This window comes from Pogona vitticeps, chromosome W (assembly GCF_051106095.1).
Source record: "Pogona vitticeps strain Pit_001003342236 chromosome W, PviZW2.1, whole genome shotgun sequence".
NCBI lineage: Eukaryota > Metazoa > Chordata > Lepidosauria > Squamata > Agamidae > Pogona > Pogona vitticeps.
Genome location: NC_135798.1, coordinates 3,112,535 through 3,133,409, shown reverse-complemented (window position 1 = coordinate 3,133,409; position 20,875 = coordinate 3,112,535). Strand labels below are relative to the sequence as shown.

Sequence of the window (20,875 nt, the reverse complement as noted above, 5' to 3'; positions counted from 1 at the left end):
AGCATTCAAAATCATTTCCATAACTAAGGCAATTAAAAACTTAGCAAACTCCAGCTACAAAAATAAAATAATAAAATCACTATCTAAGAAAAATACTCACTAGATAAGGAATAGGTAAGGCAGAGCCCTCCTTTCCATTCTCCTACTAAGAACTACATCCTAGCAAAATACTGGAAACTCCCATAAGAAACCCCCCTTCTTCTCTCTTCACTCTGCTCACCAATCAGGACAAAGGACTGCTCGTCTCTCTCTCCGCCTTCCTTTCGCATGGGACTGCAGGTGCTGTTTCCATTTTCCCTACGTTTTGGCTCTTTCTTTGGCCTTGGCCAAGCTAACTGCAAGATAACATTGCTAGCTGGCTGTGAAGAAAAACAGCATCTCGATGCTTCTAGTAAAAATGACACAGACCGAAAATGGATTCCTTCTACATCATTCCATGACTGCAAATCCCATTTAGAAATTACATTCTAGCTTCAATAACCTACTGTACATCATGACAGATGTAACCTAAGCTTACCACTCTGAATAAAGTTTGCGAGCACCCAGGGGCTTCTAAAAGAACACCTGATGCTTGAACAGAGAGGTTCCAGGTGTAAGTGTACTCCTAAAACATTTGAGCAGAGTCCAGGCAACCCAGCCAGGCAGTACCACTTACCCTTTTCCCAAGTCTGTTCTAATGAGCAATTAATTGAGAACAACCAAAGCTAGAAATCATGAGTTTTAAAGTCTGTCAAGACAAACAAAACTCACGGTGGTAATGGACTCAAGTAGCATCTCTGTGGCCTGTCACTTAGTATTTCAGATTTGCTGTTCAAGAGACCAAATTTAGGATTTTAAGAATTATTGTTTTATTAGAAAAATAAAGAATTTAGAGATATTCAGTTTGTTGCAAAAGCATAGGATTCCAGTAGATTTCCATGAATAACAGCAGTTAGAATCTTAGCAAATTCCAGCTACAAAAATAAAATAAAAAACTCTAAAACTAGCTTAGAAAGTAAGCTAGGCATAGTCCCCTTTTCTGTATGCTTTCTCTGAACTACATCCTAGCATAACAGCAAAAACTAGCATTTGGAACTCAAAACTCCATCCTAAAATCAATACTAAAATCATTCCAAAAATCCAAGCTCTCTCCGTCTCCATTCGCCATTTTTCTTTCATGCTGGGACCACCCTTCTTCTCCACTGTTCTGTGATGTTAACCAATCAGCATAAAGGGCTGTCTCTTCACACTCCACCTTCATTTCCCACGGGATGTGCAGGTGTTGTTGTCCTTTGTCCTGATGATGTGTCTTGGCTCCTTATTGTCTCTGGCCAAGGCAGCTTCATGGAAAATTCCAGTTAGCTCTAGGAGAAACAGCTTCGCGAAGCATCCAGTTATGCTAACACAGACCAATATGGATTCCTTCTACAAAATTCCATGACTTCAAATCCCATTAGTAAATCACATTTTAGTCTTAATAACCTAAACCATGACATGCCACCTCTGGGAGTTCCAAAAATCTGAAACAGGAAATCTAGTTTCCATTTTTGGCTACTAATTACAATAATAAGCAGTAATTAGCTGGTTACATAGTGCAAATACTAATGATGAACTTTAACACATTCAAAATAGCATTTAATCTAGCAAAGCATTGAGGTAGAAAAACATTCTAACAGCAACATGTAAATACATTCTTTAGGTTAAGCACTTCTACTATCTGAAAAATAGAAAAACAGTCATGTTAGTAATACTCAATACAGTACGCACTCTACATGTGCTCAGGAACATATCAGTAGTGAAACAGTGAAACATTAACAGTGTTTCAACGGTCTGTCACATCTTGATCTTCACAATACTTTCTGGAAAGACCATCTGCCACAACATTCAACTTTCCAAGAATGTGCTGAACTTCAAAATCAAAATCTTGTAATGCCAAATGCCATCTCAGCAATTTCTGATTGTGAGATTTCATCTTCTGCAACCAAACCAAAGCTCTATGATCTGTCTGCAGAGTGAATTTACATCCCCACAGATAAGGCCTAAGAAGATTAAGAGACCAGATAATAGATAAGGCCTCTTTTTCTGGAACTGAGTAATTTCTTTCTCTTTCTAAGAGTTTTCTGGAGAAATATGAGATTGGATTAGGAATCCCATCTTCCCCTTTCTGTAACAGTACAGCTCCAAGACTCAAATCTAAAGCATCTGTTTGTAGAATGAATGGTATGTCAAAGTCAGGTGATTTTAGTATAGGTGCAGCACTAAACTTTGCCTTTAAGGCTTCAAAAGCACCTTGACACTCAGGTGTCCATTTTTCCTTGACAGGCTGTCTTTTCTTAGTTAGCTCCGTCAAAGGCGTTGCCAAATAACTGAAATCAGGAATGAATTTTCTTTAATAGCCAAATAGGCCCAAAAAGGATTGAACTTGTTTTTTAGTTGTAGGAATAGGCCAATCATTTATGGCTTGCAAAGGCTGGATTTCTCCTTGTCCAATTAAATGACCCAAGTACATGACTTTTCCCTGCATCCACTGACATTTAGTCGCTTTGACTGTCAATCCTGCTTGCTGGATTCTAGACAACACACTTTCAATGTGTGACATGTGAGATTCAAAATCAGAACTGAAAACTGCAATATCATCAAGATAAACACTAGCAAATGTAAGACCATGCAAAAGCTTGTCTATCCTCTGAAATGAAGCACCGGCGTTTTTTAAAACAAATGGTAAAACATGACAAAGCTCTTTCCACATTCCATGCATTCATGTGGTTTCTCCCCAGTGCAGGTTCCTTGATGTAACCTAAGGGCATCACCGCGACTAAAGCTCATTCCATTCATTTATGTGGTTTCTCCCTAGTGTGAGACCTTTGATGTACCCTAAGGTGACCACTGAGACTAAAGCTCTTTCCACATTCCATGCATTTATGTGGTTTCTCCCCAGTGTGGGTCCTTTGATGTACCCTAAGGTTACCACTCTGACTAAAGCTCTTTCCACATTCCATGCATTTATATGGTTTCTCCCCAGTGTGGGTCCTTAGATGCGGCGTAAGGTCACCACTGCGACTAAAGCTCTTTCCACATTCCATGCATTTATATGTTTTCTCCCCATTGTGGGTCCTTTGTTGTACCCTATGCTGACCACTCTGAGAAAAGCTCTTTCCACATTCCATGCATTTATGTGGTTTCTCCCCAGTGTGGGTCCTTTGATGTATCCTAAGCTGACCCCTGTCACTAAAGCTCTTTCCACATTCCATGCATTTATGTGGTTTCTCCCCAGTGTGAGACCTTTGATGTGACGTAAGGGCATCACTGCGACTAAACCTCTTTCCACATTCCATGCATATATGTGGTTTCTCCCCAGTGTGGGTCCTTTGATGTGACGTAAGGTAACCACTGAGACTAAAGCTCTTTCCACATTCCATGCATTAATATGGTTTCTCTCCAGTGTGGGTCCTTTGATGTAACCTAAGATTACCACTGCGACTAAAGCTCTTTCCACATTCCATGCATTTATGTGGTTTCTCCCCAGTGTGGGTCCTTTGATGTGACGTAAGGTCACCACTGCGACTAAAGCTCTTTCCACATTCGATGCATTTATGTGGTTTCTCCCCAGTGTGGGTCCTTTGATGTAACCTAAGATTACCACTGTGACTAAAGCTCTTTCCACATTCCATGTATTTATGTGGTTTCTCCCCAGTGTGGGTCCTTTGATGTACCTTAAGGTCACCACTGTGACTAAAGCTCTTTCCACATTCCTTGCATTTATGTGGTTTCTCCCCAGTGTGGGTCCTTTGATGTACCTTAAGGTCACTACTGTGACTAAAGCTCTTTCCACATTCCATGCACTTATGTGGTTTCTCCCCAGTGTGGGTCCTTTGATGTGATGTAAGGTTACCACTGCAACTAAAGCTCTTTCCACATTCCATGCATTTATGTGGTTTCTCCCCAGTATGGGTCCTTTGATGTGAACGCAGATTTCTTCTCCCGCTGAAACTCTTTTCACATTTCATGTTTTTGTATCGATTCGATTTCGATTTCGATACCTTTATTGGCATATGAACAGACGACAGGAAAACATAGGTACAAACAAACAATAATCAAAGGGAAAAGTAAGGTGAAAAATACTCTCAAAGCAACGGGGAATATCATAGATTATGGGTTAAAACAGAAATTTCCAATAGATAGCCAGCAACGGCAGATGTAATCAAAGGACAAGAATCGCTCAGGAAAAAAACTAGGGAGTTGGGAAAAAGAGAAAGCCACGGTTCAAGACAGAGCTTTCTCAAAGAAGAATGAGCCGGGCAGTGAAATAAAATATGATCCAGGGAATCTGGTAAAGTATGACAGAAGAAACAGAGCCTATTTGCACGGGGAATCTTGGAGAAACGGCCTACATGGACCGCCGATGGGAAGATATTCAGACGAGCTTGCATAAATGCTCTTCTCTGGTCAGGATTAGTCAGTAAAGAGAAGTAGTTGGAAGGACGTCCTAGGGAAGGAGGAAGACTGAAAAAAAGGGGAGAACAGGTGGGGTTCAAATCGGCTGAAAGTGTCTCATACTCGAGCTGCCAAAGTTTGTGTTTGATCAAGGAATGGGCCTGTTGTAATCCAAGATCGAAAAGGGATTCTAGATTCAGTCCTAAAGAGAGAAGTTTAGAATCGATCAGTTGGAACCATTTCGATGTGTAAGAATCACTAAGAAGATCAAAAAGGAGAGAGTTAGAGTGGAGATGGATGCGGAGCCAGTATTTGAAGGTGGTAACCCAGGCAAGGGTAGACGGAAGGTGGGTTCCCAATTCGAGTACCATGGTGGAGAGGCGGATCATATTGGGAACACCTAAGATCTTTCTGAAAAAAGCAGCAGCAATGGAATCAATGTCATGGTTTACGGCCTCTATCCAGATGGGCACCCCATAAAAAAGGTGGGATAGGAGCTTACACTGAAAAATATGCATGGCTGCTGGGATAAATTGGTTGCCCGAAAGATAATGAAATTTTGAAATTGCATTGAGTTGGGTAGTTGATGTGGAAATAACCAGTTTTTTATGTGGAGTCCAGTTTAGTTTGTGGTGAAAAGTGAGCCCAAGGTATTTAAATGTTGGCACTTGCTGGTAGGAGTGTGTACCGACTGACCAAAAGGACAAAGGACTAGATTTAGAAAAAACAACTATTTTTGTTTTGGAGGAATTTATACAAAGATCATTAACGGAACAGTAATCTTGAAATTTGGCTAAAAGGAGACGCAGGCCGGCTTTGGAAAGGGAGAGCAGGACTGCATCATCTGCGTAAAGGAGGACTGAAAGAGGGGCACCATTAAGAGAAGGGGAAGAGTTGGCAGCTTTAGATAAGAAAGGGGGAAGATCTGCTAAGAACAAGTTAAACATTAAGGGGGCTAATATGCACCCTTGACGGACACCCCTGTTGACTTGAAACCTATCAGATAGAATATTGGAGTTTGGAAGACGGATCTGGCATGAGTTTGAAGAATGAAGGCGCCTAAGCAGAAAGAGTAGTCGAGGGTCAATGCCCCATTGGGATAGTTTGTCCCATAAAAGAGATCTGTTAACGGAGTCAAAGGCACCTTGAAGATCTACAAAAGCGGCGAACAGTCTAGATTTATGGTGGATGGAGTATTTTTCTGCTAGATGAGACAAAAGAAGAGCGTGATCAAGGGTGGAGGCTCCAGAGCGAAAGCCTATTTGCTCTTTCCCCGGAAGATTGATGGAAGAGGCCCAAGCAGAAAGTTTGGAAAGAAGAAGTTTTGAATAGAGTTTGCCAATATAGGATAAAAGACTGATTGGACGGTAGTTACTGGGTAGGGAGGGATCACCTTTTTTAAATATTGGGATCAGGGTGGAAATTAACCAGGAGTTGGGAAAGATACCAGAGTGGTTAACTAAAGTGAAGAGATTGGCCAAGTAGTGAGACCACCAGTGAGGGTTACTGGTCAGAATCTCAGTGAGGATTTGATCTGGGCCTGGAGCCTTACCAGATTTCAATGAGCTGATTAAATCCAATATTTCATCAGAGGTAACGGGAGGCCAATCAGAGAGGGCCTGCAGTGAGGAATCGGGAGAGGGGTTAGAATTCGGGGAGAAAAAAATTGTAGAGAAGTGGGCTATCCATACCTCCAAAGAGATAGAGGAGGAAGGATCGGGAGAAAAGGAAGTAGTGGAGGAAGAAACCAGAGACCAGAAGGACTTGTAATTATGTGATAGAATTGCTTGAAGCAGGTCAGACCACTTGCGTTGGGCGGAAAGATGTTTTTTTGAGTCTAGGAATAATAAGCAGGATCTTCTGGCAATAAGGTAGAGATGTAAAGAGGCTGGGGTAGGGTTAAGGCGGAAGGAGTGAAAGAGGGACCTAACTTGCTTCTTAGCCTGCCAACAGTGAGAATCAAACCAAGAGGTAGCTCGGTTATGAGAAGGGAGGTTAGTTGGACTGCTAAGAGAGATAACTAAGGAGTCAAGAAGAGTGTTGTAGGAGGTAATAGCTGTAGAGATAGAGTCAGTTGTAGCAATGGTACGGTTAAGATTGGAAATCTCTGGTAGTAGAGTCCAAGAAAAGAAGTCAGTTTCTGTTTTAGGAGACCATTGAAGACGGGAGGAAAGTTGTGAAGGGGGGGTTAGAGGGGAGGGAAGCGAAGAGGGAAAGGTTAGGGACAAAAGAAGAGGCAAGTGATCACTGTCGGCACGGGCTCCAACAGAGAAATCAGAGAGAAAAGGGAGGAGGGCTGGAGAAGCAATGGCGTAATCAATTACGCTTGGTCCCCTAATAGAAAGATGGGTATATTCCCCAGGAATGTCCTTACCCCATGTGCCATTGAGGATGGCAATATGAAGGTTGAGGCAGAGATTGATTAAAAAGGTAGCATGAGGAGTGATAATCTTGTCTCTGGAAGTCCTTGGGCAATTGAGCCAGGGGGGAAACGACTCATCAAACTCCAAATTTATTTGTTTGGTTAGAGCAGAATTATTGGGTCCTAACCGGGTATTAAAGTCCCCCAAGATCAAAATATGGGCAGATGGATTAGCTTCCAGATTAAGATTGAAAAGATTCTCTACCTCCATCCAGGTGCTATTCAGAGAAGAGGATGGAGGCGGGAAATAAAGGTTAAGAAGTAGAATTTTAAATTCACCGTACTGAAGGAGGAAAATTTGAATATAGGATGAGGGGGAAGGGATGGAAATGAGGTTAAATAGGGAGGAGGGTTTAAAAAAGCAACAAAGACCTGGGGAGGGGCGCCCACTTGATTTAGATTTAACAGCCGGGAGATGGTAAGTAGAAAAACGCGGGATAGATGGAGGGGCTAATAACCAGGTCTCCTGTAGGAGAATAATATCAAAGCTAGAGAGAAACTTAAGCAGATCTTTATCCGAGGCTTTTTTTCTCCAGCCACCTATATTCCAAGAGATCAGTTGGAGGGAGGGTTGGGGAGATGGGGGGGCCAGGGGGGGAACAGTCAGTCTGCAGGAGGCAGTGTTAGAGTCTAGAAGAGGGGAGGAATTCACAGAAGGCAGAATGGGGTCAGGGACTAGAGGACGGGCAGGGTCAGAGGGTGAGGCTGGAGCATCTAGTGCAGGAATAAGGTTGGTAAAATCAAAATTAAGTGGAGGGGGTTTCTGGGACATAGCGTCGACCAATGCGAAAGAGCTGGTTGAGGCACCCCGGTTGACAATACATGCGGGAGATAGGGGAATATGGGGAGGAGAAGCAGCAGGAGGATTGGAGCATGCAGGAAGGCAGTCACAAGCTTCCAGTTGGATTGAGGCAGACACAGTGTCCGGCTGGAGATCTGAGATGAGGTCTTGAGGCTTCTCCTGAGAAATAGAGGAGTGTTGCAGGATGGAGGAAGAGGGGATCAAGGGAGATGTCAGGTGGTCCATCAGCCTAGAGGCATGGGGTGCTTCATCACTCGTTGGAGATGGAGGGATCGGCGAAGTAAAGGCAAGCAGCAAGGAATCCGAGGGAGGGTGAATAGATCTGAGAGTTCGAGACGAGTTTGTCCTCTTGGGCGAGGGAGAGGCGCCAATGGAAGGAGATTGCAGAGAAGCTTTCGTTGAAATAAGCTTGGCAGTGATGGTATTCTTGAAGAAGCGGTGAGGGGTAATACCCCAATGTCGTAATAGGTTCACAGACGAGAATAGCATCCCAGGAACATAATTCGAATGAAAGGTCAGCAGTAGTCTAGTTGAGTGATAGGATGTTGACAAAGTCTCAATCCTGGAGAGATCGATGTTCCGGGTATTCACTTTTAAAAGGAAGGCGAGATGTCTCTTCGCCAGGAAGGTTCTAGACCAGCGTGGACAGCTTGTGAAACCGCTAGGGGGACAGACTGTAATAACAGCAGCATAAGGAACATAGACCAAGTGCATTGTGGATTTAGGAGGAGCTTGAGGAAGACATCCATCAGGAAGGAGGCAAGGAGGAATTGCCTTGCAAACGTCAGAGTTAGGTTTGTCCGATGTTCTATGGAGGCAAGATGGAGACTGTGGAAAACTAGGGCGTGGGCCCTTTAAGAAATCTGTAAGAAAAGTAAGCTGAGAAAAAATCTGGGAAACCGTTCTTGCAGTTAATGTAGAGTAATGTTTCACAAGTTCTATAACATCACAGTCCAGGAGAGAATTCTCACTAGGCAGCTGCTTGGTACAGGATTGTTTGGGAGGAAGAGTAGATGAAAGGATATGGTCCTTCTGGGCCATGTTGGTAGAAGGAGCTCTTCGTGACGACGGTGTTGTAGTCGGTGTTGAAGGACGGGGTGAAAAATATGAGTCCAACCGCAGCTGTTTGGATGAAGGTAAAATCTGTGACAAATCGGGACTGTTTTTGTATCATTTCTCCCCAGGGTGAGTTCTTTAAACTGAACTAGTGGCACTGGTCTGAATCTTTCTCCACACTTCAGGCGTTTAAGCCATTTCTCCTTTAGCTCATGGGTTTTTCCAAGCTTTTCTTCCCAGCTTCACCCTTGACTGTTTTCGGGGCCAGAAGAAGTATAATTCTGGCCATCGTGTGTTACCTGATAGAGAAAAAAGGAGATGTCTTGAGAATATAGCAGAGAGCAGAATCTAACTGGAGGTCAAACCAAAAATTTGCTCTGTCTTTGACTCCTTTGAAAGGCATATGTCTCCTGAAGGCTTGACTGGCAACATTTGAAAAATTTGCCGTATTGTGCAAACAACATTGGACTCCCCTTGCCTGAATTGATACTTCCCAAAGGGCCAGTGACGGGAAAATATAGTTGATTAATATTAACCACTATCCAAAATACTATTAAACATGGGCCATCAAGTCAATTCTGACTGATGGCAACCCTTTTTTTCGGGGGTTTCTAGGTAGAGAATACTCAAAAGCCGTTCCCCATTCCCTGGTTCTGGGACCTTGCAGTTTTCCAAAGGCCACACAAGCTGACCTTATCCGTGGGAGACACAGCAAGGAACCTCTGGTTCTGCAACCAGATATTTAAACCACAGAGCTATCCAGCCAGCTTACTCAGAAATACAAGGAGAGGGTTTGATTAGAATTGAGGTTTTACTGGAAAAGTTCCATGGTTTACTTGCAAATTTCTTCCACTGTACAGTACTTTATTTAAAGGCATTGCAAATCCATAAATATATTGAAAATGGTGAACCCATGAAAAGAGAAAGGGAAGGAAGAGCTGGAGAACCTGGATTAATAAAAAGCCACTGTTGGCTCATATTTAGCTTGAGATCTACAACAATTCCAACATCCCTCTCGCTCATAGTTTTTCTGAGCCAAGTGTGCAAGTGGTTTCTTTTTCCAAGGTGCAGGACTTTGCACTTGACCGTGGCCAGGTAGGATCCTGCCAAAAAGAGAGGGGAAATATTATTAAATGTTGCAGTGAGGGTTTATGGATTAGGGTTTTTTTAAAGGAAAATTGGGTGTTGCTTTGCTGGGGTATGTCATCAGAGTATGGGACCAAATGGAGATAGGATGCTAAAATGGAATGGTTTAAAGTCTTGATAAATAAAGATAAATGTTAATGGATGAAGAGGAAGATAAATTAAACCCTACCAAGAATGAAACAAGGTATAATATTATCATATGAAATAAACTGATAAATAGAACTGACATGCAGGATTTTTGGAGAGAAGTGAAAGGAGATGTAAATTAGTTTACTTTTTATTCATCAGCATCTATGTTATTTTAGGATAGATTATATATATTTGCATCTAGTGATTGTGATTTAGAGTTTGTAAGACAGACGTAGGGTTAATAAAAGTAGCAGATCACATATTGGTAAATATGAATTTTAAGGGTACATGTGATTATAAAGAAGCTAGGAGGTGGAGGTTACGTACAGGAATTTTATGTCAAAATGTTCGTATAGATCAGGTCACTGAGAAATTCAGTAAATTTAATTCTTCAACGTACTCACATAGGAAAGCCAGAGAAACAAACTGCGTGTAGGTCAGCCAAAACCCTGAAGCTGATTCACTGGGAAAGTTTGAGGCTGCTGTAGCCACGGGCAGGCGCCTGGGATTGTAGGGGCTGAAGTTGGTATAAAAGCAGGTCAGGCAGAGCATTCGTTGCTGCCCCTTTGCTTAAGGGTGGTCAGGCTGAGAGTGGACTCGTGAGCAAACACTCATATGTTCTGTACACTCCAGTGGCCAAGAGGTGGAGCAGGAGTCCTCCAGCACCACTACCGTTCACAGAGTGACATCCCACAAGGGGAAATCCCAGAAGCTGACAGTCTGACAGTCCACCGATTCTCTCCCAAACCCAAGTTCAAAGGTCATGGCTGTTTTTCAGCAAGTGTGGGTGGCAGTGAACAGAAGAGAGAGTGTCCTGGGTAGACCATCTTCACTGCTCCCAGTCCTGCTGTCAATATTCAGGCTGCCCTCTCCTATGGGAAGCTTGGCAACTTTTTCTCCTGCTGGCAACACAGGCACAACATTGTGCAGCAATACTGGAACTTTTTTTTTTTTGAATCCCGGCTACAGAAGCAAATACCCCACATTCATGCTGTAAAGTTATATAAAATAAGCCAAAGCAAACAGAACCTGAATTTTACAGCCATGAACACTCAGCATAGAGATCATGTCCAACAGGTGTGCCCGACAGGGACACGGGAACACGCAACTTAAGAGTGAAGATGACATCACAAGAGGCACTTCAAAATGTACTCCATTTATTCTCTTTTTTCTCTGTTTTGCATTACTTCAGCATTTTGTTGTTTATTCTTTCCAGTGGAAACCAGCACAAAATTGAATGAGCTCCTTATGGCTTCTTAACTTATCAGGAGCTCTGACTAAAGCTCTTTCCACATTCCATGCATTTATGTGGTTTCGCCCCAATGCGGGTTCTTGGATGTTGTAAGCTTCAACAGTCCTCCTAAGAGAATCTGAAAGCCGGAATAGAGAGGTTATAAGTCCAATGTACCCCTATTTGGATTGAGATGAGTCCTTGTCTCACCCAGGGTGTCCCACTGGCACTCATACACCAAGTCTATTCTGTGGTAAAAGCATTCCTTAGAACTGCCTTTACACGAGACAGGGAGGGATTCAGAATGATCAGTCCCTATTGCCTGCAAAATCGGGTCCTGTAATTTTGCTCTAGGCGACTTCTCACTCCTTCACCCAAGTCTGTCTCGATTTTAATTAAACAATCTGGAAGGTCTGCTCTTCCTCTTTTATTACTTTAGGACCCTCATTTGGTAGCGTAATGTGGCCAGATCAAAACAATCCTAGTTCTAAAATATCCAATTTACTACAGTAGCTTGGTCTAAACAAGGAGACAGCTTACAGACAATTTGTCTTTTTATATTTTATTACAAAAGGTATCATTTCAACAAGCTCATTTTAACGTCATTCAGTATTTCCAAATTATTTCCAAAATAACCCCCAGCCTTAGCCACCAGTCATTTCCTCTATAAAGTGAAAATAATAAACAGTCTAGCTATATCTTAAACATTCTTACACAGTCTTCTGTTTAAAGTTCTGCCAGACGCGTCTCTCTCCGTGTGTCGTCTCTGGCTGTCGTGAAAGCAAACTCTCGCCCATCTCTCTTCTCCGTCCTCTCCTTCTCAGTCCTTCTTCACCCATCTTTCTTAAATTAAGCATTTGTGTCCTTGTTAGTTGGAGTTTTGATAAGATAACGGTCATCTTGACTTTTTTTTTTCTTTAGCTGGAGAAGAACTGCCAGTCCTGCTGTCAATATTCAGGCTGCTCTCTCCTATGGGAAGCTTGGCAACTTTTTCTCTAATTAGCACCTGGACACAAGCAGATTTCTAGCTTTTTCGTTGCAGCTCTGAAATAAATCCTATGAAATACAACTCTATTCTATTTTCATAATCAAATTCATGACACGCCCCCCCTTAAATATAGAAAATACAGAACTATTAGAGTTCTTATTTTGCTACTAACTTAACATTTGATTATGAAAGGTTAACAAGACTACATGTGAACTTAAATCTATCTTAACAAAGTATTAAATTCATAACAGTAATGCCTATCTCTATCAATATATAGACAAGTAAATAAGTTGATTAATAGTAACCAGTAACACATTTGTTCTCTATGAGTATACAGAAAAATAAGCAAGTTAGTTAATTTTAACCATAGATTCAAGGTAACCATATAACAGCATACCATTTTTCAACGATCTGTTACATTATGTTCGATTTTTCTCCCCACATTGTTACAATTAGAATTATTAGGAACAATCTTTTGACTTTTACCCCATTTAGTTACCATGTCCGTAGGTTCATTATCTGGTTTAAAACACGCCACCTGACACTGATACACCATTGCTGATCTGTCTCTATACATTTTTAAACAATTTACATGATACATAATTGGTTTCTTGGATGAATTTAACATTTTCACAAGATAATTCAAATTTCCCACTTTTTGTATGATTTCCCCTGGACCTTCCCAAACTACTTCCAATTTTGAAGGTCTGAGCGGGTTTAGTACCAATACCAAATCACCCACTGCAAACTCTCGGTGACGGGCCTTCTTGTCATGATAGTATTTTTGTTTTGTTTCGGCTTTCAGCAAATTGTCTCTTGCTAATTCTTGCACTGCTAGGAGTTTTTCTTGTAGTTTCCGGACGAAATCCGCAACTGGAACCGTGCTACTTCTGACCACACCTTCCCAGTCTGATCGCAGTAGATCTAATGGTCCTTGTAGGTTTTTCCCAAACACTACCTCACTCGGCGAAAAACCTCCCAGAGAAACATGAGGTGCACTTCTGTACGCAAACAAAACAAAAGGTAATAGTTCGTCCCAAATGTTCCCATATTCTTGGACTAGGGTTTTAATCATCCTCAACAAGGTTTGTTGTCCTCTTTCCACCATTCCGTGAGATTCTGGATGATAAGGAATGCTAAAGTTAAATTTAATTCCGCTAATCTCACAAATTCGGCTCATCAATTCGCTTTTAAAAGCACCGGCTTGATCGCAAATAATTTGAGTTGGTATCCCTATTCTAGAGCATAAATCCACTACAACTCTAGCAATAGTTTGGGCCGAAAGATTGCTGATGGCGTATGCCTCGATCCATCTGCTGGCTTGACAGATGAACGATATTATGTATTTTTTCTTCGACTTCGTGGGTACAAAAGGTCCTAGTACGTCCATTTGAAGAATTTGGAACACTTGATCGGGAATTTCAGTTAGTTGCATATTAGCTTTTGTACAATCAGTCTGTTTCCCTGTTCTTTGACAGTAATCACAGGTACTAACACAGTCCTTGACGGTTTTAGAAATTCCGGGCCAATAAAAATGTTGTGAAATCCGGCTTAACGTTTTTTGGATTCCCAGATGTCCGCTACTTGGATTATCGTGAGCCATTTGTAGAATTTTTCCCCTGTACTCTCTTGGAATGACTAGTTGTTGTACTGGTTCCGCCTGTTCGTTCGATTTTGGGGAATATTCCCGGTATAACAATCCATTTTCCCCCCACAAAAAGGATACTTTTTGTTGTACCGGTTGTCTGGCATAATCGTCGGCTTGTGACCTCAAAGAATCCAACGTAGGGTCTACCATCTGCTTCTGTTTGAATACTTCGGATCCCATTGTTACAGGTAGATCCTCTGGTTCTGTTATTGTTTTGGTTGTACTATCTAGTTCGTTCTCAAGGTGCTGCTGCAGCTGTGTTAATTGTTCCTCTGAGTCATCCTCCGAGTCTTCTTCAGTTGGTACATGTTGCATTGTTTTGCTTTGAGACCTTGTTACAGCTTGTATTGATGTGGATTTTTCAGTATGTTGGTGATTAAGAAACCCCAGGTCGTTGCCTATCAAGAAATCGGGTTTACCTTCATGCATTAATAGATATTTTGCGCCTTTCCAATTTTTGTAGCTAATTTGCACGTAGACTAATGGTACGAATCTCTCGATTATTTCTACGGATCCATAAGTTTTTACTGGACATCTCAGGTTATTTAAGATTAGTTCCGAATCTACAAACGGTTTGTTGATTGATGAGATATCTGCGGTGGTGTGACGTGTGCCATGACGTCACCTGCCTGTCTTCGCTAAGGCTGGAGTTTCCTAGCCTATGGCAGGGCAGGAGGTGGGTCTTAAAGGGGTGGAGTTTTTGTATATAAGGGGGGAGTGCAAAGAGGGGAAAGTTAGTTGGGAGAGTTGGAGAGTTAGAGAGAGAGAGAGAGGGTTGAGAGAGGGCTTGAAAGAAGATCTGTAGACAGGGTTAGATATAGGTTAGGTAATTGAGTAATAGAGTGTTAAGTAACCAAGAACTGTGCAGGGTTAAGGTCTGAGAAATATAGTGTGACAAGTGATTCTTTTACTCAGTGATTTCCATTTTATTTTTGTATTCAATAAATCATCATTTTTATTTTGAAATCCATACTAAGTCTGAAGTGTCAGGTTTATGTGTGGTTGGTGGCAGCGAAGTTGTGTGTGTGAAGGATCGTGACCTGTCATCTCTTGTGGTGACGTAGGAAGAGGTGGCAGTCGCGACAAAACTGGTGCCAGCGTGTGGGATACGAGTTGTCCAGTAGCCCAGTTGCCCAGAAAAGCCTTGGCTAGTGTGACCAGAGCAAAAGGATTTCAGTTAGGTGCACCTGAAGTGGGGTGTGGGTAACTCTCTAGGATTTGTCTCCAGGGGGGAGCAGATCTAGTAGAGAGGCACCTAAACTTCAGAGTGAGGGAACTATGAGCTCTAGAAGGTCCATTTTGTGAGGGAGATTGGCCCAAAGGAGGAGGCTGTTGTGACTTGGTCTGAGAGTCCAGAGTTGGGAGAACTCGGAAGAGACAGACAGACCAAGGGCAGCGAAGATTTGGGATTTCTCTAGTGAACTACAGAACCTGAGAGAAGGTGAAGCTGTGGTGGATTTTGGAAGTAGAGCCAAGGGCAGAAAATTAAAGTAGCTCTAAATCTGGCAAGAGGCCCGGTGAAGGGGCAGAAGCCATTAGAGATTACAGTAACAAGCCTAGCCATATCTGTTGGTATACCCTGTTAAAGCTAGTAAGTGTCAGCTAGGTAACTCAGAGATGAAGTACCTAGGTCACATAGTGGGAGGAGGCCTAATCAAACCTTTAGAGGCCAAGGTAGAAGCAATCCTGAATTGGCCCAGACCTACCACTAAAAAGAAAGTGAGGTCCTTTTTAGGTCTGGCAGGGTATTACAGAAAGTTTATACCCGGTTTCAGTGAGATTGCGGCACCTTTATCAGACCTGACAAAGAAGCAGAGCAGCAACAGCGTTTCCTGGTCGGAAAAGTGCGAGATGGCGTTTGGACAGCTGAAAGATGCTCTAACCAACCATCCAGTGCTGCATGCTCCTGACTTCAACAGAGAGTTCATCATCTACACGGATGCGTCTAATGCCGGTGTGGGAGCGGTACTGTGCCAACAGGATGACAGCGGAGACCAACATCCGGTGGCGTACCTGAGCAAGAAGTTGCTTCCCAGGGAGAAGAATCTTTCTACCATCGAGAAAGAATGTTTGGCGATCATCTTCGCGATCCGGAAGTTGAAGGCTTATGTCTGGGGTCGACATTTTACCTTGTGCACTGATCACTCACCTCTGTCGTGGTTGCGGACTATGAAATCACAGAACAGTAAACCGATGAGGTGGGCGCTTCTTTTGCAGGACTATGATTTCGAGGTTAAGGTGGTCAGAGGGACTATAAACTGTGTGGCTGACGCCTTATCCAGAAGACCGGAAGACGACATCTGAAGAACTTATGGACTCTGTGCATGGTATATGGCAATGTAAAATGTTTGGACAGTTATGTGTTGTGTTATGATAAATGTTATGCATTGCATGTTTTTATATACCTGTATGGCGGAAGTGTAAGTATATTTGAATACTGTAGTTATATTAAACTGTGTTAATAAATGTAATGCTTGATGTTGGTTGCAGTTGTTTTGGGGAAAAAGCACCTTAGCTTTCCCCCACAAAACAACTTATTAAAGGGGGAAGGTATGTGATGTGTGCCATGACGTCACCTGCCTGTCTTGGCTAAGGCTGGAGTTTCCTAGCCTATGGCAGGGCAGGAGGTGGGTCTTAAAGGGGTGGAGTTTTTGTATATAAGGGGGGAGTGCAAAGAGGGGAAAGTTAGTTGGGAGAGTTGGAGAGTTAGAGAGAGAGAGAGAGGGTTGAGAGAGGGCTTGAAAGAAGATCTGTAGACAGGGTTAGATATAGGTTAGGTAATTGAGTAATAGAGTGTTAAGTAACCAAGAACTGTGCAGGGTTAAGGTCTGAGAAATATAGTGTGACAAGTGATTCTTTTACTCAGTGATTTCCATTTTATTTTTGTATTCAATAAATCATCATTTTTATTTTGAAATCCATACTAAGTCTGAAGTGTCAGGTTTATGTGTGGTTGGTGGCAGCGAAGTTGTGTGTGTGTGTGTGAAGGATCGTGACCTGTCATCTCTTGTGGTGACGTAGGAGGAGGTGGCAGTCGCGACAGGCGGTATCCCTAGAGGCGATTATGGTCAAATCTCCTGTAGAAAAATGTAGGGTTACCGGTTCCGAAAAACTTTTCAGTGACCAATATAACTGTTCTTCCGGTAGGATGCTACTGGGCTCTATAACTGAAAATTTCTCCCCTGAGGATGTCTGTTGGTTTACTGTTGTAGAGACTTGAGCTACTCGTAATCCCATTATCCTTGGCACAAACCTTGGCTCCGTTGCTTGCATTTCACTGGTTTCAGAAAAATTTGGATCGACTCCTTGTCTCTGGGGTGGCACATTACATAGTTGATTAATTACATGTGGTTCTGCTGGTTGTTCTTCTGGTATTTCTAGAGATGTTGCACTGAGATAAATCACTTTAGGGGTCGTTGGCTTGAATTTCCGTGGAGTGGGTATGGGTGCCTTCTTGAATTTTCTTGGTGTGGGTAAGGGTGTCTGTCGGAATTTTCGTGGGGCAGGTAAGGGTGGTTTACCAACTTGCTTCCCGTCTTGGTTATCTGATATGGACAGTCTTGGACAATCTTTCTTTAAATGGGCTCCTCCACAATGGAAACAAGCCAAGGGTAAACTAATCTGGCTAGTGTCCATGCTTCTTTGCTCTCCAGCAAAAGACTGTCTTGGTTCAGGAACCACTGTTTTCTTAGCTTCATATAGGCTCTGCCTCCTAGGCACTTCTGGAATAGGCCTAACTCTGGTAATAGGTTCACTCTTCTTGAAGGAAATTAATTCATCGGTTTTGAGCGCCAACGTTTGGAGGTCTGTGCAATTTTTCTCCAATAAGCTACTCTTTAACTCTGGTGGTACTAAATTTAGAAAATGTTCTATATACAGTAGCATTCTTAAGTCCTTGAATGTATTGACCTTGGCAGCCTCTAACCAACGGTCGCCTAACACCTCTATTTGATCAGCAAGGGCAGAATAACTCATTTGAGGGGTCTTCCTCAATTTTCTAAACTGTTGCCTTAGCAGTTCTGGTGTAAAACCTTCTCTTTGGTAAACCAAAATTTTAAACTGTTCCCAAGTTAAATTTTGGCTGGAACTTCTTGCTAAAATGGTGGCTAACTCCAAGGAAACTTGAGATCGTAGAAGTTTTAAATATAATTGTGTTGGCACATTCAGATCAGCACACAAAAATTCAAAAAGTGATAAAAATGAAAAAATGTCATCGCCCTCTTGGTAATATGGTAGGTTTCTCCTGTCAATGTTAGATATTGAGTCTCTGGCTTGTTGTTTCTCAGCAATTTCCGTCTTTAAAATCTGTAGTTTCATTTCGTGGTATCTTCTTGCTTGAAGTTCACTAGCTGTGTGTGCATTCACCCATTGTTTCTGGCAACTCAGGAAGTCTGCCATCATCAGGGTAAGCTATTCTTGCAACCTGAGACTTATATCCTTTGCATCTACTGGACTGCTGCTGGCCTCTGCTCCAGCTGTTCCCCTCTGCATGGTTATTTCTCCTGTTAGCAGGTCCTACTGAGTTGGAACTTGTTCCGCCCCAGTGTACTGCTGTGCCTTTCTTGGCTTCACTTTAGGTTTAACAACTTCTGGATTTGCTTCTATTATTCTTTGGGCATCTTCTTCATCCTCTGGGTTATCTACTTCCCAGTGTTCCACTGCTTCCAACATCTCCTTATCCACCAAAGCACGGGAGGAGCAATAAAACAATTAAACTGTCAGCTTTGACTAATCCTACTTTCCCTTCAGGAAATCCTTTTGGCTCTGGCTTGGGGTAGGAAATTTTCCTTTTTAAACTTTATTTAATCACTTTTAAATTACTTTTATTATCCTGGCTGCTCCTTATAGACTCCTGCTACACTCAAAATAATTTTGCCACTCTGTCACCTGAGTGAAACGAGCTGGCACTTTTTAAACAGCACAATGCTTGTTCCTTAGAACTCTTAAGCCACTGGCAGAATCTCTCCTTGCATCACTTTAGCCTGAGCTTTCTGCATAGGAGTCTTCTCCAGTCACAATAATTTACAACCTTCCCTGCTTTGCTCTGAAGCTCACGCCAGAGAAGTTTCTCTTGTCCTTTATTTAGCAGTGTGTATCTGCTTGCTCACACATCTGCCTTCATAAAACAATTACCAGCGCTAATTCAGCCCTTGAGCAAAGCGCAACCCAAGCTGCAAATATTTAAGCTGTCAGCATGGCATAAACACAGCACATGGATTTGTATCCAAACACAGCCATGATGGCTTGTAAATCAAATCCCATCTGCTACTATACTGTAAACACGGCACGTGAGACTCAGATCCCAAGATGCCACCATGTGGTAAAAGCGTTCCTTAGAACTGCCTTTACATGAGACAGAGAGGGATTCAGAATGATCAGTCCCTATTGCCTGCAAAATCGGGTCCTGTAATTTTGCTCTAGGCGACTTCTCACTCCTTCACCCAAGTCTGTCTCGATTTTAATTAAACAATCTGGAAGGTCTGCTCTTCCTCTTTTATTACTTTAGGACCCTCATTTGGTAGCGTAATGTGGCCAGATCAAAACAATCCTAGTTCTAAAATATCCAATTTACTACAGTAGCTTGGTCTAAACAAGGAGACAGCTTACAGACAATTTGTCTTTTTATATTTTATTACAAAAGGTATCATTTCAACAAGCTCATTTTAACGTCATTCAGTATTTCCAAATTATTTCCAAAATAACCCCCAGCCTTAGCCACCAGTCATTTCCTCTATAAAGTGAAAATAATAAACAGTCTAGCTATATCTTAAATAAACATTCTTACACAGTCTTCTGTTTAAAGTTCTGCCAGACGCGTCTCTCTCCGTGTGTCGTCTCTGGCTGTCGTGAAAGCAAACTCTCCCCCATCTCTCTTCTCCGTCCTCTCCTTCTCAGTCCTTCTTCGCCCATCTTTCTTAAATTAAGCCTTTGTGTCCTTGTTAGTTGGAGTTTTGATAACATAACGGTCATCTTGACTTTTTTTTTTCTTTAGCTGGAGAAGAACTGCCAGTCCTGCTGTCAATATTCAGGATGCTCTCTCCTATGGGAATCTTGGCAACTTTTTCTCTAATTAGCACCTGGACACAAGCAGATTTCTAGCTTTTTCGTTGCAGCTCTGAAATAAATCCTATGAAATACAACTCTATTCTATTTTCATAATCAAATTCATTACATATTCCCAATTTAAAATCATTGAGAAACCAAAATATAATCATGAGTCTTAGAGTCATTCAGAACTCCGAGAACTCAAGAAAATACTGGACTCAAAGCACCATAGTTTGTGGCCTGTTAGAAAATCAAATTAAGTATGGTAACAGGTTGTCTGTTCAAGACACCAAACAAAAGTTCTTAAGTATAATTGTTTTATTAGAAAAATATTTAGTTGAATTCAGTTTATTGCAAAGCATAGCATTCAAAATCATTTCCATAACTAAGGCAATTAGAAACTTAGCAAACTCCAGCTACAAAAATAAAATAATAAAATCACTATCTAAGAAAAATACTCACTAGATAAGGAATAGGTAAGGCAGAGCCCTCCTTTCCATTCTCCTACTAAGAACTACATCCTAGCAAAATACTGGAAACTCCCATAAGAAACCCCCCTTCTTCTCTCTTCACTCTGCTCACCAATCAGGACAAAGGACTGCTCGTCTCTCTCTCCGCCTTCCTTTCGCATGGGACTGCAGGTGCTGTTTCCATTTTCCCTACGTTTTGGCTCTTTCTTTGGCCTTGGCCAAGCTAACTGCAAGATAACATTGCTAGCTGGCTGTGAAGAAAAACAGCATCTCGATGCTTCTAGTAAAAATGACACAGACCGAAAATGGATTCCTTCTACATCATTCCATGACTGCAAATCCCATTTAGAAATTACATTCTAGCTTCAATAACCTACTGTACATCATGACAGATGTAACCTAAGCTTACCACTCTGAATAAAGTTTGCGAGCACCCAGGGGCTTCTAAAAGAACACCTGATGCTTGAACAGAGAGGTTCCAGGTGTAAGTGTACTCCTAAAACATTTGAGCAGAGTCCAGGCAAC

At 42.1% G+C, this 20,875-nt stretch overlaps 1 protein-coding gene across 1 annotated transcript in view; it reads right to left on the bottom strand.

Moving 5' to 3' along the window:
- Positions 1 to 2,810: 2,810 nt before the first annotated feature.
- Positions 2,811 to 20,875, bottom strand: part of LOC144585039 (uncharacterized) — a 41,659-nt gene continuing 23,594 nt past the window's right edge. Inside the window, 3 exon segments of the mRNA XM_078382479.1 lie at positions 2,811 to 3,012; positions 3,181 to 3,873; positions 13,926 to 13,932. Of these exon segments, the coding sequence (XP_078238605.1) occupies positions 2,811 to 3,012; positions 3,181 to 3,873; positions 13,926 to 13,932 (902 nt within the window).